The sequence below is a fragment of the Jaculus jaculus genome, chromosome 1 (assembly GCF_020740685.1).
Source record: "Jaculus jaculus isolate mJacJac1 chromosome 1, mJacJac1.mat.Y.cur, whole genome shotgun sequence".
In the NCBI taxonomy this organism is placed as follows: Eukaryota; Metazoa; Chordata; class Mammalia; order Rodentia; family Dipodidae; genus Jaculus; species Jaculus jaculus.
The window spans coordinates 306775541-306789526 of record NC_059102.1 but is presented as its reverse complement, the minus strand read 5'-3'; the positions used below and the strand labels follow the sequence as shown (position 1 = coordinate 306789526).

The 13986-nt window shown below is 38.4% G+C and overlaps 1 protein-coding gene across 5 annotated transcripts in view; it reads right to left on the bottom strand.

Moving 5' to 3' along the window:
* Positions 1–13986, bottom strand: part of Scyl3 (SCY1 like pseudokinase 3) — a 29849-nt gene that overhangs the window by 8746 nt on the left and 7117 nt on the right. For 4 of the 5 annotated variants that reach the window (XM_045142228.1, XM_045142227.1, XM_012948861.2 and 1 more), the window contains exons 3-9: positions 13439–13624; positions 11450–11563; positions 9395–9451; positions 7964–8066; positions 6613–6724; positions 2629–2706; positions 186–325 (exon numbers count right to left, since the gene is read on the bottom strand). In XM_045142228.1, coding sequence (XP_044998163.1) covers positions 186–325; positions 2629–2706; positions 6613–6724; positions 7964–8066; positions 9395–9451; positions 11450–11563; positions 13439–13624 — 790 coding nt within the window. Of the gene's footprint in view, positions 1–185; positions 326–2628; positions 2707–6612; positions 6725–7963; positions 8067–9394; positions 9452–11449; positions 11564–11954; positions 12020–13438; positions 13625–13986 lie in introns of those variants that run through there. The other variant, XM_045142229.1, reaches the window with a different exon arrangement.

The window sequence follows — 13986 nt, the reverse complement described above, 5'->3', positions numbered from 1 at the left end:
ACCATCACCCTCCAGGAAGATGGTACCCAAGTGTGAGATATGCTGTTGTATTAAGGATTAATAACTGTTCTTTGCTTTCAGAAATACACACTTACTTTATATTACAGTAATATTAAAAATGGAGTAATAATCACTATTCTCCTTAATCACTAATAATAAACAATATGAGGGGAAAAATAACTAACCTTTTTTGGGACCTAGTAGATAAGGAAGAAAACTCTTAACAGCTACTGGCTCTGCAAACACCAGCTGATTAAGCAGAAGAGGCACCAGTCTTGAAGCTATTAATTCCTCTGATAAGCAGCTGACCCTGTCCAACAGAAATCTGAGGACAAGAAGAGGACAGTTGAGACACTGGTTGTGACATGATATCAATCTTACAGGTATTAGTCACTTTCTCCTACTTCTACCAAAGTGATACACTCTAATATGCAGAGAAGATGAACAGGTTGGTCCCAAGTATTCAAGTAAATACAGACACTGCAAGGCAAGACCAACTAGCCAGCACACCAAGGCTGTTTTCAACAAATTCCTCATCTTAACAGCAAAAATGTCCTCTTTAATCACCTAATGAGACAGAGGCTTATTAAATAAAGGCACAGTACCATCTCAAATTTAAGAGACATGAAGTAGTAAATTACCTAAATTTTCCAAAGTAAACAATACGTTTGTGCTATTAACCTCATGAGAACTACATAAAAGCTTTCTGCTAAGAAATACAGATATTAGATATGAATATGACACTCCACTATATAGATAACCTTGCTTCCTACCTCTTAAGAGCAGGCAACACCATGTATGATCATCCGTAATACCTTACATTTTTCTAAGGTCTGTTTCCCTATTCATTTCCCCTCTCCTTCCCAATTACCCATGATTTTGGACACTCCGCCTTACCTGCACAACCCACTTCCCTTCCAGTCTAACAATGTCCTTCTAATCAGGCTGCAGGTCCACAGCTCCCTCCACTCCTGTACCTGCTCTGTTCCATCAGCCTAGAAACATGCTCACTTCTTTTTCATCTTTAACCAAGCCTGATGGGACCTACCTGTAATCCCATCTCTCAGGAGACTGAGGCCTGAAGCTTTCCACAAGTTAAAGTGCAACCTAGGCTACATAGTAAGACCATGGCTCAACAAAACAAAACTGAAAAAAGTCCTTCCTCAACTCCACTTCCTTCTTTAGTAATACGATGTTCTAAGTTTTTCAAGATGAGCTTGACCAACACCTACATCCTCACATTGCATCCACTTCTGAACCCATGATCTAGTCTCACCCTGCTGAATCAGCTTTTGCTGGTGAGGTAAGGTAACCCGTGGGCATATCACCAGGCAATGATGAGCCTGTATTCTTTTTGACATCTCTACTCTGGGAATATGCAGCCTTCTGGGCTCTCTGCATCTTATCTCACTACTGCTTTGTCTCACTCACCAACTATTCTCTCAGGCTGTTTACTCACAAGGCTACTATCTAGCTCATTGTCCCCTCTGTGCCAACAAAGTAGCAAAGTATCACCAACCAGGCTGAGGACACCTTGAAAATCACTGCTAAGATATCAGCTTAACACTTCTGAGCGTCAGACTTGTCTGATCTTGATTTCTATTTATAAAGGCCCATAGATACATCAAAACAACAAACTGAAACAATGAAACCATCATTTTTTTTACATATTCAGTTCTCCCCCCTTTAGGACTCTCATATCATTTGGTGATAATCACTAAGACTTGCCAACTTTATCTTTTAAATCTTCCTCTTGGGGCTGGTGAGATGGCTTAGTGGTTAAACGCTTGCCTATGAAGCCTAAGGACCCCAGTTCAAGGCTTGATTCCTCAGGACCCACGTAAGCCAGATGTGGAAGGGGGCACATGTATCTGGAGTTTGTTTGCAGTGGCTGGAGGCCCTGGTGTGCCCATCCTCTCTCTGTCTCTGTCTTTCTCTGTTGCTCTCAAATAAATAAAAATAAACAAAAGAATAATTAAATCCTTCTCTCAGTGTTTCCTTCAGCACTGCCTCTTATCTGTTAGACTCTCATACTATACTAACCAATCCAAGCTTTCTGTGACTGAAGTCTGCCCAGCATAGAAAACTATCATAGAAAACCAGCATAGTGATCCAAAGGGAGATATCTACCCAGCTCATAGCCTATTACACTCCCTTAGTGTGTTCAAGACAATGGTCCACTATTTGCCTATTTACGAAGTGTCAACACTCCTCATTGCCACATGCAAGACTATTTCTTACCTGTCTCTGTTTTGAATCTGCCCTCCAGGAGGACCCAAATGTTTGCTGTTCACCACACAAGTCACAGAATGTCTTATGTTGTTTCATCTATTCATGCTACTTCTCTGTTTAGAAAACCTTTTCTCAAACTACTTCCTCCTATCCTGTGTCCTTAGGATCCAAGAGAAGCACACTTACTACCCTCAGCCCTCTGGTTAAGCATTATCAGTCTGGGTATGTCTCCTTTACCAGAACAGTCTATTCCAGGGCATAGGAGAAAAGTGACATGGAGGAAAGTTCAATAATCACTGTGAAGTCTAATGCCTGACTCATTTTTATATTACCTGACATGGTTACATGGACTTAATTCAAATTAGTGAATGTAAGGTCTTAACTTTATGAACTTACTTGAAGAATTCAGTTTTTTCCTCTTCACTCTTTAATGTCAAGCTTTTTAAGAAATTCACAACTTCTAGAAAATCATTTCTAAATGCAAAAAAAGAAGAAAGCAGGACTATAGATTAGAGAAGTTACATACTGAAGCCATAGCCAAAGATGGCACTTCAAGAGAGATGCTTTCTCTGTCATTTGAAAGATTTCAAGCAGCTTATGAGAAAACAGCACTATGTAACACATCCAGTGAACCTCAAGCTCTGTGAAGAGGAATAAGCTTGAATATGTGCTAGCAGACTGTTATTTCAATTGTCATTACACGCCTCCAAACTTTTCATTGTAACAAGACACTGTTAAATGAATCATCCTGGGAGAAAATGACATAAGTATTAGAAAATAAATCCTAAGTCTCCTTTGCTAAAGAGAACTGGGCAAAGTAGATTTCCTGTAGAAGTCACAGGTATTTTCTCATTTTTTTTTCCTGCTTTAAGATAGTCATTCTTTCACACAGGCAAGGTCAGTTTCCCAAGGGGCTGCCAGACAGTCCCAAAGGCTACAGAGTGGTCAGGTCCAAAGAGCATTGCTTACATCCTGCCTTCGGGGGTTCTGAGCCCTGGCACTTAACCCACAAGCTCAGCAGACGATACATGGCTACTTCGTGAATCTCCAAGGTGACACCTACAGGTGACCCTTGAACAAGCCATGGCTAGGGGCAATGACTTCCACTCATCTCCTCTGCACAAAAGCCTACATGTAACTTTTGACACATCTTCCCCATAACTACTAATAGCCACATGTCGGCCAGTAGCCTTACAGAAAGTAGCTTATTAACATATTATTTTCCATGTTCATTTATTAAACAGTGAAAAATATACAAGAACACCAAGAGATCACTTTTTATTGCTTAAGCTATCAACTGTTCAAATGGAGACAATTAGTGTCATGTAGCATCTTCAGGAGATACCATACTTTAGCTCACCTTAACAGCAAGCAGAGTTAGCTATAAAATTATTACAATAGTAGAGTCTGATGTTCAATTACGTTTTGCAATTATTATTCAGATTATTTCCATTTTTAGCTGCAACAGACATTGTATATTATCTATAAGAGTGTTATTATGTATTGACTAATTACAATATACAAGTCATTTACACCTCATGGTAGTAAGTGACAGACTACATGTACTTTATGCATTTTCTTTCAATGTTTATATGTCCTTGCAGATGCATGTACTGTGGCATGTGTGGTCAGAGGAAAACCTTAAGGTCTCTGTTGTGCTTTTAGACAGTCTTTTGCTGCTGCAAACACATTGCCAGACTACAAAACTGCCACACTACAAATGAACATCAGACTAGCTAGCCTGTACACTTCACATTCTCCTGGCTCCATCACTCAGTCACAGCCCACTGGGATCACAGATGCATGCACCAATTTGGATCCAGCTTTATATGTGTCCTGGGAAACTGTAGGCTTTGTAAGCAAGCACCTTTAACCACTGAGCCATCTCTCCAATCCTTATTTTATGCCTTTATCAGACATCTTTTTCTTTCATCATTATCATCATCATCATCTCTGTGTGTGCACGTGCGCATGCGTATGTGTATGCCATAGCACACAAGTGGAAATCTGAGGGCAACCTCAGAGTGCTGCTCCTCTCCTTCCCCCTTGTTCAAGACAGGGCCTCTCTTGTTGTTTGCTGCTAGGAGGGCCAGACTAACTGGCCTGTGAGATTTGGGAGTCTCCTGTGTCTGCCATGAATTGTCTGACTTTTTATGTGGGTGCTGGGGATCTGAACTCTAGTCAGTAGGCTTGCAGAGCAAGAGCCTTTAACCACTGAGCCATCTCCCAGCCTCCATCTTTTTCTTTCTTTTATACTTCCAGGCTATAAAGTTTGTCTCAAAGGTTCTTTCAATTTTTCAAAATCTTCAAAGAAATCTTAAGATCCATATGTAAGTGGACCAATACAGTTTAAACCCGTGTTGTCCAAGGATCAGCAGTTATTTCTCTTGTCTTCTGTAGCAGAGAGAATGTATAAGAACCCAAACCTAAATATACTCAAGCTGGTTCAACTGGCCTTGCTTCCTCCTATAGGCTCTTGCTGGGTCTTATCCTCACATATCACAATGGGATTTTTAGGAGTTGGGGTTTGTGTTCTCTATATTTAACATAAAATTATTAGTTAAAAACAAAAAACTTGGCAGGCATGGTAGCACATGCCTTTAATCCCAGCACTTAGGAGGCAGAGGTAGGAGGATCAAATCAAGTTCAAGGACAGCCTGAGATTACATAGTGAATTCCAGGTAAGCCTGGACTAGAGTGACACTTTACATTGAAAAACAAAAATACAAACAAACAAACAAACAACAAAAAAAACTTGTAGTAGACAGTGATAATTTATTTACTGAAAAGAATTACCTTTGTAGAGACTTTATGTCAAGGGAATAAATATTTCAAAGAATCAAATAGGAATATGGAAGTACCATGATTAAAACACTTATAATCAAAGGAGAAAGTGTGTGGGGGGGGGGAGTGAATTAACACGGGATTTTTTTTATAATCATGGAAAATGCTAATAAAAATTAAAAAAAAAACACTTATAAAAGTAAACACATATAATTTGATTGCATCAATTTAAAACATAAGCTTGGAGGAAAAAACTCTCTTGTACTAGGAAAAGCTCAAAATATTTTCTCTGAAACATAAAGGACAAATACAACCCCCCAAGAACTATAAATACTATTTATTTAATAAAATACCACCCATACAATATCATTCTAGGGAGAACTCTTTGGGATATTAGCTTCACCCTCACCTGGTTTCTTCCAGGCTCTAGTTGTGAACACATAAGTATATTACATTTAATAAACAATTATCAGCTTAGCCTTTCTTATTAAAGTCACAAGCATGAATCTTAACCTTTGTGGTTCTGTGTTATGAGTATAAAAATTTAGGGTTGGGCTGGAGAGATAGCTTAGTGGTTAAGCGCTTGCCTGTGAAACCTAAGGACTCTGGTTCAAGGCTGAATTCTCCAGGTCCCACGTTAGCCAGATGCACAAGGGGGCGCACGCGTCTGGAGTTCGTTTGCAGTGGCTGGAAGCCCTGGCGCGCCCATTCTCTCTCTCTCCCTCCATCTGTCTTTCTCTCTGTGTCTGTCGCTCTCAAATAAATAAATAAAAAATGAACAAAAAATATTTAAAAAAAAATTTAGGGTACACAATTAAAACTAACCTTGAAGAGAGGTTCAAAAACATCTCTTAATCCAGGAAAGTACTTACATTGTACCCTCCCTCTAAACTACTTTCTTTGCTTTTCAATCACATTATCACTAAACAAACAGAAAAAAAGCCTTCCACCTGAATAAAAATAAGCTTGCTTCTCCCCCAACAAGAAAAATCCAAAAAATTCAAAACAACAATTCATATCAATGGAACACTGGCAGCAGAAAGGAAAGACCATGTTGATGTACTTTTTTAATTAACTCAGAACTGAAAACTACTAGACTGAGAGGGTCCTCATTACAATTAGAAGCCTCAGTGAATGTTGATATAATTTCTGCCTCCAAGTCTTGATGACAACAGAACTTCTAAAATTTTCTGCCATAGGAACCTAAGTGACAACCTGATTCCTCTCTTTCTTTTTTGATATATTTTATTTATTCATTTGAGAGAAATAAACAGAGAGACAGAGAATGGGCATGCCATGGCCTCCAGCCACTGCAAACGAACTCCAGATGCATGCGCCCCCTTGTGCATCTGGCTTACATGGGTCCTGGAGAATTGAACCAGGATCCTTTGGCTTTGCAGGCAAATGACTTAACCACTAAGCCATCTCTCTAGCCCTGATTTCTCTATTTTCAACTACACACAATTCAATTTCTCTTAATAATTAACAATAGAGAGGCTATCACTTGGTCCCCTCCATACACACACATAATATACAATATCCAAGAGAGCAGATACCAGTGGGAGACAGCCAGAATATCACACAAGTTGCCCTCACCTGAAGAAATCGTGGGACAATAAGGTGCTGAGCGCTGGCCGGCATTTTGGAATGGGATTCAGCAAAGCTGAGTGCAAGGTCTGTTGAAAGCTGGAGAGAACATCCGCTGAAACTGAAATCCAGAGCGACAGTTAGTTTCCAATGCCTTCTCCCTCTTTTCGGGACCTCTCTAGCTGGAGACTGACGAGAGCAAAAACCAACCTGTAAAAGCCCAAAGAAACAAAGCCCTGGCTGTTTCTAAAGGGTTTCCTGCTTGTGTTAAGCCAAATTCCTTTGCAGGTGTACCAAGTTGCCATGCCAGTGCAACCAACCCTACCCCAAGTGCCCCATCTTCTATGCCCTCATTTCCTGAGTGTTACCCCATCTCAGATCCAATCAATAGATCAATAGGTGGCAAGTTTGAAGGTCTTTCTGAAGCAGGCCTTTCTCAACCCAGTTTATCTGAATGACTGGATTTTCAATCCTTCCAAGGACAGTATATATTCACCAGCCTAGCAACCACAATACAAAGATAGCCACCTGATGGTTTAGTTCTTAAGTAGTTAAGGTGGGGCAATTTAAGCTGACAGTCAAAAGGTACTTGGTAACATCAGAACATAGGTAGAAGAAACTACACTAGAACTGCAGAAAGCTTCAGCAATGCAACAGGTCAATAATGTGAAAAACACTTCAGTGTTTTTAATAAGTGGAGAATAAAAGTCCTAGGGTCACCAAATTGGAGTGACACAGGCTACCAAGCATGCAATTAGAATATACAGAAGACAGTAGAAAACAATGTCTTTAAGAGGCAATGAAAGAAAAAATATTTTTCAAAGGGGAAAATGTTGGTGGGGGAGGGAGGGAATTTCCGTGGGATTTTTTTTTATAATCATGGAAAGTGCTAATAAAAATTTAAAAAAATACTAAGTACATCACAGTGGGGGAGAGGGGAAAGTAAACCAAAATTACTTTGGAAGGATTAAGAAATTTTAAGCCTAATTTTGAGATTAATTTAACAGAGAAATTTGGGTCTTCCTTTCTTATTTAGGCTATTTCATCTCAATCATTGATGACATTTATTTAGTACTGAATAGCTCAATAACGAACAGACTTACATACCAATTAAGAAGAATCAATTAAGAAGAAAATCAATCATATAAAGTGACAGTCACCACAGTTCAAAGTATCCATTATCAAATTAATGGAGCCCAAAGCCTCTCCCATAGTGCCGTTAATGGCAGCCTATATAAATTACGTGGGAAGCAGCAGCTCCTTACTACACTCAAGATGCGGTCCTTGAATGCCACATAGTGCAGGCGTGGATGTCTTTCCTACTTAAGTCTGTGGATGCAGCAGTGTTACTCCAACTCACCCTTCTCATTTAAGACCGTGAGCAAGCTTGCCACCAGTGTTCCAAATGAATATGCATCCCGGGCATGTCCATGGGACTCTGGAAGAGTTGCAAATTCTGGAGACTAAATGCAGTAAAGACTATTAGAACTAGAGGCTTTGTCTTATAAGCTGTCTCTAATCTCTGAGGCCTTTCTCCCATATGTGCATTTTATTATACTCTAACTTCACAGTACCACATACTACAGGCATTAAGAAATATCAGTACATTGTACACAGTATGTACATTATAAGTAAACTAAAATTATAGATCTCTTTCAAAAATAAACATCAAATACAACCCTTAGTTGATGGAACTTATCAAACATTTAAAAATACCAAATATGGGCAAAAGAAAAAAAGGTCAGAATACACACATCTCTGGCTTTCAAAAATATTTTTCACTGCAACTCAGACTAAAAATGATTACACCACAATCCAGTATACACACATATGTATAAATACACAACAAAAACTAAAGTTTCATCTTAACAGTTGGCTTGATGATCTAATGAGCCCAATGTATTTTTTGGTCTGTATTTCAAATTTTTCAAAATGTTGGTCAAGACCTCTGAACTGTCTTAAAATCCATAAATCAGTTTGAAAAATCCTTAGCCTTTATACATATTACAGATTTGTTCAAACCTGACATTTCAAATTTTAGGGCTTACATTTCCTGTAAAGCACATTCATGTCATCTTCAGGGATTAGTGACTATTGTTGTTAAAAAAAAAACTTGGGGCTGAAGATATGGCTTAGTGCTTAAGGCACTTGCCTGAGAAACGGTTCGATTTCCCAGTACCCATGTAAGCCAAATGCACAAGGTGGCACATGCATCTGGAGTTTGCAGTGGCTGGAGGCCCTGGCATGCCCATTCTCTCTATCTGCCTTTTTCTCTAATAAATAAATAAGTAAAATATTATTTTAAAAATATTACTTATTAAATAAACTTACAAGGGTGTCTGCTTTTGAATTTCTTAGTAAATTGAATCTTTTTTTACCAGCACTACAACATTAGTAATCAGACTCATATGCATCATAAAATCCTGACTAATGGCCAGGTAAGCAGGTACAGTGGCTGGCACAATACAGAAGAAAATTTCAGGTCATTGCTCCCCTAATAATTATGACTTCCCAGTAAAGTACAGTGATTTCCCATGAAATGAATAGGATACCCTGTTCACACTGGTATCTCTATCTCTATACAAAATAGGAATATATAGAACCAAAATACAAAAGCTGGCTTCCTGGCTGTGGCAGTAAAATTAAGAAATTTTGACAGCCAGAGGAATTATAAAGCACCTTATATTGAATAAAGAAAAGAATAGGCAGAGGAAACTTTTTGTTTGTTTAATGTTTTGTACTCAAAATTGTACAAAGGAGTCTTCACTATGTCTAAAGCATATGATCTTACCATTTCTTCAGGAGGGATAGATGCTGGGTCTCTCACTGAGTGAATACTCCTCAGAAACTAGACAGAGAAATAAATTACGGAATATAATTCACATGCAGATTTGGTGAATCAATCTTACACCAAGCTAAAACATCAATAGATAGAGATGGCCAATGAAACTTTTAATGCAATGCCACACATTAAATAGAATAATTTAATCATCCTAGTAAAAAAAAAAAAACTGTAAACATAATTAAAAGGTTTAGAAAAAACACATTGATTTTCTTTCCTCTCCCTTTCAGCTGGTTTAAGAGACATGCTCTGTTATTCAGTGGTATCTGTGGTCTGAATTCCATAAATGGAAATTAGCAATTTTTCTTTTCCTACATAAATATTAACAAAAGACTTTTGCGCCCATATATTATGACACATGCCTATATTGTCCACTACTAAGAAAGCTGGGGCAGGAGGACTATCTTATTCCACAAGTTCAAGACCAGTCCCAACAACATAATGGTACTATGTCCAAAACAAAAAACTAAATGAATGAATGAATAAAAGTCTTTTCAGCACAGAACCAAAATCTGTCACTATCTTCTCAATGAATCAAGTCACAAGAAATATCAAAATCTTGCTGTCATGTGAAATATGTCTTGCTGTCAGATGAAATATAAAACTGAATACCTTGAGAGCTTAAAGACAACATGAACATCCACAGAATAAGTTAATTCCATTTACTTAGTCAAAGATTACTTCTGGAGAGTCTACATGTACTAACACTATTTAGGGAACCAGGATTACAAAGTGAAAGCAATAGATTTTGTGCTCACACCAGGTTCTTATAACCTAGAGGTAAGCCAAGAATTCCAATAAATGTGCCGAGTGCCACAGAAGTCCAGGAATGTTAATTTTGTTGGACAGGAACATACTTAAGGGAAGGAATGAGAGGGGAATTAGGCTTGATGTTAGATGAGTTTACATTTTCTAGTGTGGTGCCAGAAGGAAAGAAGAGGGCATTCTAGCAACAGAATGGCATCAATGACAGAGGAGAGCGAAGGAGAAGTACAGATGTGAAAACAAAGTGGTTCTATGTGAACCATGATGGTAAGTGGAGTGAAGGTAGAGTGGACAAGACACTATGATTGCTTTATATGCAATGGCAAAAAAAAAAAAAACACCAAAAGAACCCCCCCCCAAAAAAAACAACAACAACAACAACAAAAAAAAACTTATTTCTGTGGAATACATCTCAGAAAGGACTCCATGCTGTTATACTAATTAAACATGAAGGAATTCAGAGAAGGTACAAAGATAATGCAAGAATCATCTGTGGAAACAGTAGCTCTATGCTGAGGACCAGCCCATGGTGGGTTCATTAGACAACAGTGATGTGAGGTGAGGTGAGGTGAGGTGTAGAAGCAGCCCACATGAGAACATAGGCAGCGAGATTCCGCCAGTATATCAGAGTGAGCCATACCTCCACAGAGACCAGAGGAAGGAAGTGGTTTTCACTTTTCAGAAAAAGTCCAGCAATAACATAACAAAGGTTGGAAAGAAACAAAATACAGAACAGGTTGTCTACCTAAGAGGTAAATGAATAACTGACAATAACAGAGGCAGAAAAAAAATAGCCTCCCTAGGAGGAAATGATACACAGGTCCTGCCATACAATATAGTGTATTAACATTGGGCAACAAATATTTCTTGAATATCTTGTATGAACTAGGCATCATTCCAGGAGATACAAAATTAAGCTCAATTGTCAGAACAGAAAAGAGACTCATGAAGGTAATTTCAGTATTAAGCAAAACGCAAGGTACTTTTTTAAAAAAATAAGGAATACTTGTTCAAATGTTTAAATAAACCTCTCATTCTCAGTCTCATCTATAAAATAAGAGGAGACCACATGATTCCCAGTGCTTCTTTGAGGGATAAAAATCTGATTTTCTGAACATGGGTGCTAAAAGTCCAAGTGTCCAAATCCAATGTCAAGCTACCCCTGCAGGAAAGTGCCTAGGCAAGAACCACATGACATATGACCTTTAGGAAGGGAGGGTGGCCTGTGGCCTGGCTTACCTCTGGTGTGGCCTGAGGAACTTTGCAAACAGTTTCCATGCCTCCTAGCTTCCAGTGCCCGTCTTCACTCACAAACACAGCCGATAAGCAGACATTATTATGTGTTAGTTGACCCTAGAGGGTAAAAAACATTGCCATTCCAATATTTAAAGGCTTTAAAAAACTAAATACTAATCACCAGAAATGACCATAACAAGCCTTCCCACCTATGGCATAATAAATGAAACTATCCTTTAAGGAACCACAAAAGGAATGAGGTTGGGAAAAAAGAAACTGTGATAGAAAAGCTTGTTATCTCCCCTGCCTGGTGAGGCAGGTGACTAGACATTAAAGCCACTGCACAAATAGTCACTCCCAACAGACAATCAGAAGATGCATGTGCCCTTAAACATGACGTTAGGTCTTCATAGCCTCTAGTATTACTTTCAATGCCTTTAAGGAAAATTTATCTTTTCTCCCACAGGTTATTTTGTTAATTTTCTCCTCTAAATTCTTTCTCACCTACATTCTATCACGAACCCAGATCCACGTCACCTGAAATCTTGTCTGCAGGCATTAAAAAAATTCTGCCTGAAGGAGAGGAAAATGGAATGATAAGGACCACCAGAAATATCCCACAGACCACAGAAGAGTCAATTATAAAACTATAAAAACAGTAGTCATAAATAAGTAGAAGGATGAAAATGAGAATAGGGGTTGTATATTTAAGCTTCTTCCCAAATCAGATATAGTTCCAAATACTAAATATCCCACCTAAATGATCACGTGTACAAATTCCTATACAGAACACTCATATATATTTAAGAGATGTTTAGAATTGTATGCTTGGCATGCTTCATTTGGGGAAAAAGAAGAGAGTAAGCATGCAAATACTTTGTTCAATTTCAGCTAGAACTCTGAATTTATACCTGACCATCATAGTTGCCTCTGGAGAGAATATGATTCAAGGATGGGAGAAACTTAACTCATATTATTCAACCTTTTTCAATTTCTCATGTCCAATTAAGCATTAATAATCATTTTATATTTATATTTATTATTTACAAGCACAGAGAGACATAGAGAGAGGGCGAGAATGGGTGTGCCAGGGCCTCTTGCCAGTGCAAATGAACTCCAGATGCATGTGCCATTTTGTGCATCTGGCTTTATGTGGGTACTAGGGAATCCATCCCAAGCCATTAAGCTTTGCAAGCTAGCAAGTTAACTGCTAAGCCATCTCTCCAGCCCAAGCATTAATAATTATAATACTAATTTATCAACATTTTTAAAGCTTCATTTTTATAACTCACAAATAATATCTGAATAGTCTGCCTCCCAGTAATAAAGAATTTTTAAAAAATATACATTAAGACAAGTCAGATCCAGGTGTTTCTAACATGTAACTATTTTTAATCTCTGAGGACTGCCAAACACCTTACTGTTTCAGAATGCAAACGCCACTAAGAAATAGTATCTCAATTATACAACCAAGAGATAGATGAGAAGAAACATAGAGACTACCACAGTGCAACGCCAACAAGTGTCAGCAGACAGCCAAGCCTATGGCTGCCCCAGTGTTTTGGGGCCTCTGAATTTGATTCGCCCATGCTCATGGGTAGGTGTATGTATGAACACTGCTTCCAAGAAAAGATCCTTTATTTCTACAAAATCAAAAACAGAGCAAAACTCCTAAAATGAAGTAAGAACTTTGTTCTACAGAAACACTACTTAAACCTTTGTCTTAACAAATAGCAGTTGTAACTCTTCTTAGGTAAAGATTTACCCAAAACTCTAGTTTGGGTAGACTATAGCAAACTGAAATAAAATTCCAGAAATAATTTCTCGGATACAAGGAACTAGTTGCCAATTCTACAAACCATCTTTAAAGTCTCTTGTCCCTTTTGATTTTTTCCCAATTTCTCTATCTCCCATAATTTATGAGTCCTACCATCCACACCATCCCCCAAGTATACACCAACACCCGTGAGGCTGACGATGCAGGCCACTTACTCTGTCATGCAGGAAGATAAGAGCCAGCAGTATATCATATATTCCAGCACAGACCTCTGCAGGAGACAGTGTTTTCAAGGCCACTTCCAAAGGCTGTACTCTCTCAGTGACAAGATGAATGCCATCTGTTTCCACAGTGCAAGATAAAAATCTTAGCAAGCAGGGGTGACGAAGTGTCTTTAAGTGCTTTAAAATACAAATGGAAGAGCTGATGAAGTTAATGCCGCAAAACTGGAATAATTCTAGTTTCATACTGAAATCAAAGTAAAAATATATATACTTTCATTCAAGGTCTTTTTATCCTTTCTATCTTTCCCCAAATTTCAAGTAAGCATAAATGAATCCGTAACTTACCAACATTTAAGGAATTCCACAGAGATTTCATATTTGCTTACAGCCATCTAAGACCCTAAATTCCCACATCACACAATGGTTACTGCCCCAAATCCTGAACAAATTGCCAGAAACAACTACCAGTTAATCTCAAAAGTGTGCAGATTATGGAGAGAAGTCAGAAGTTGAAGGTGTATATATGGGGAATGAATTTC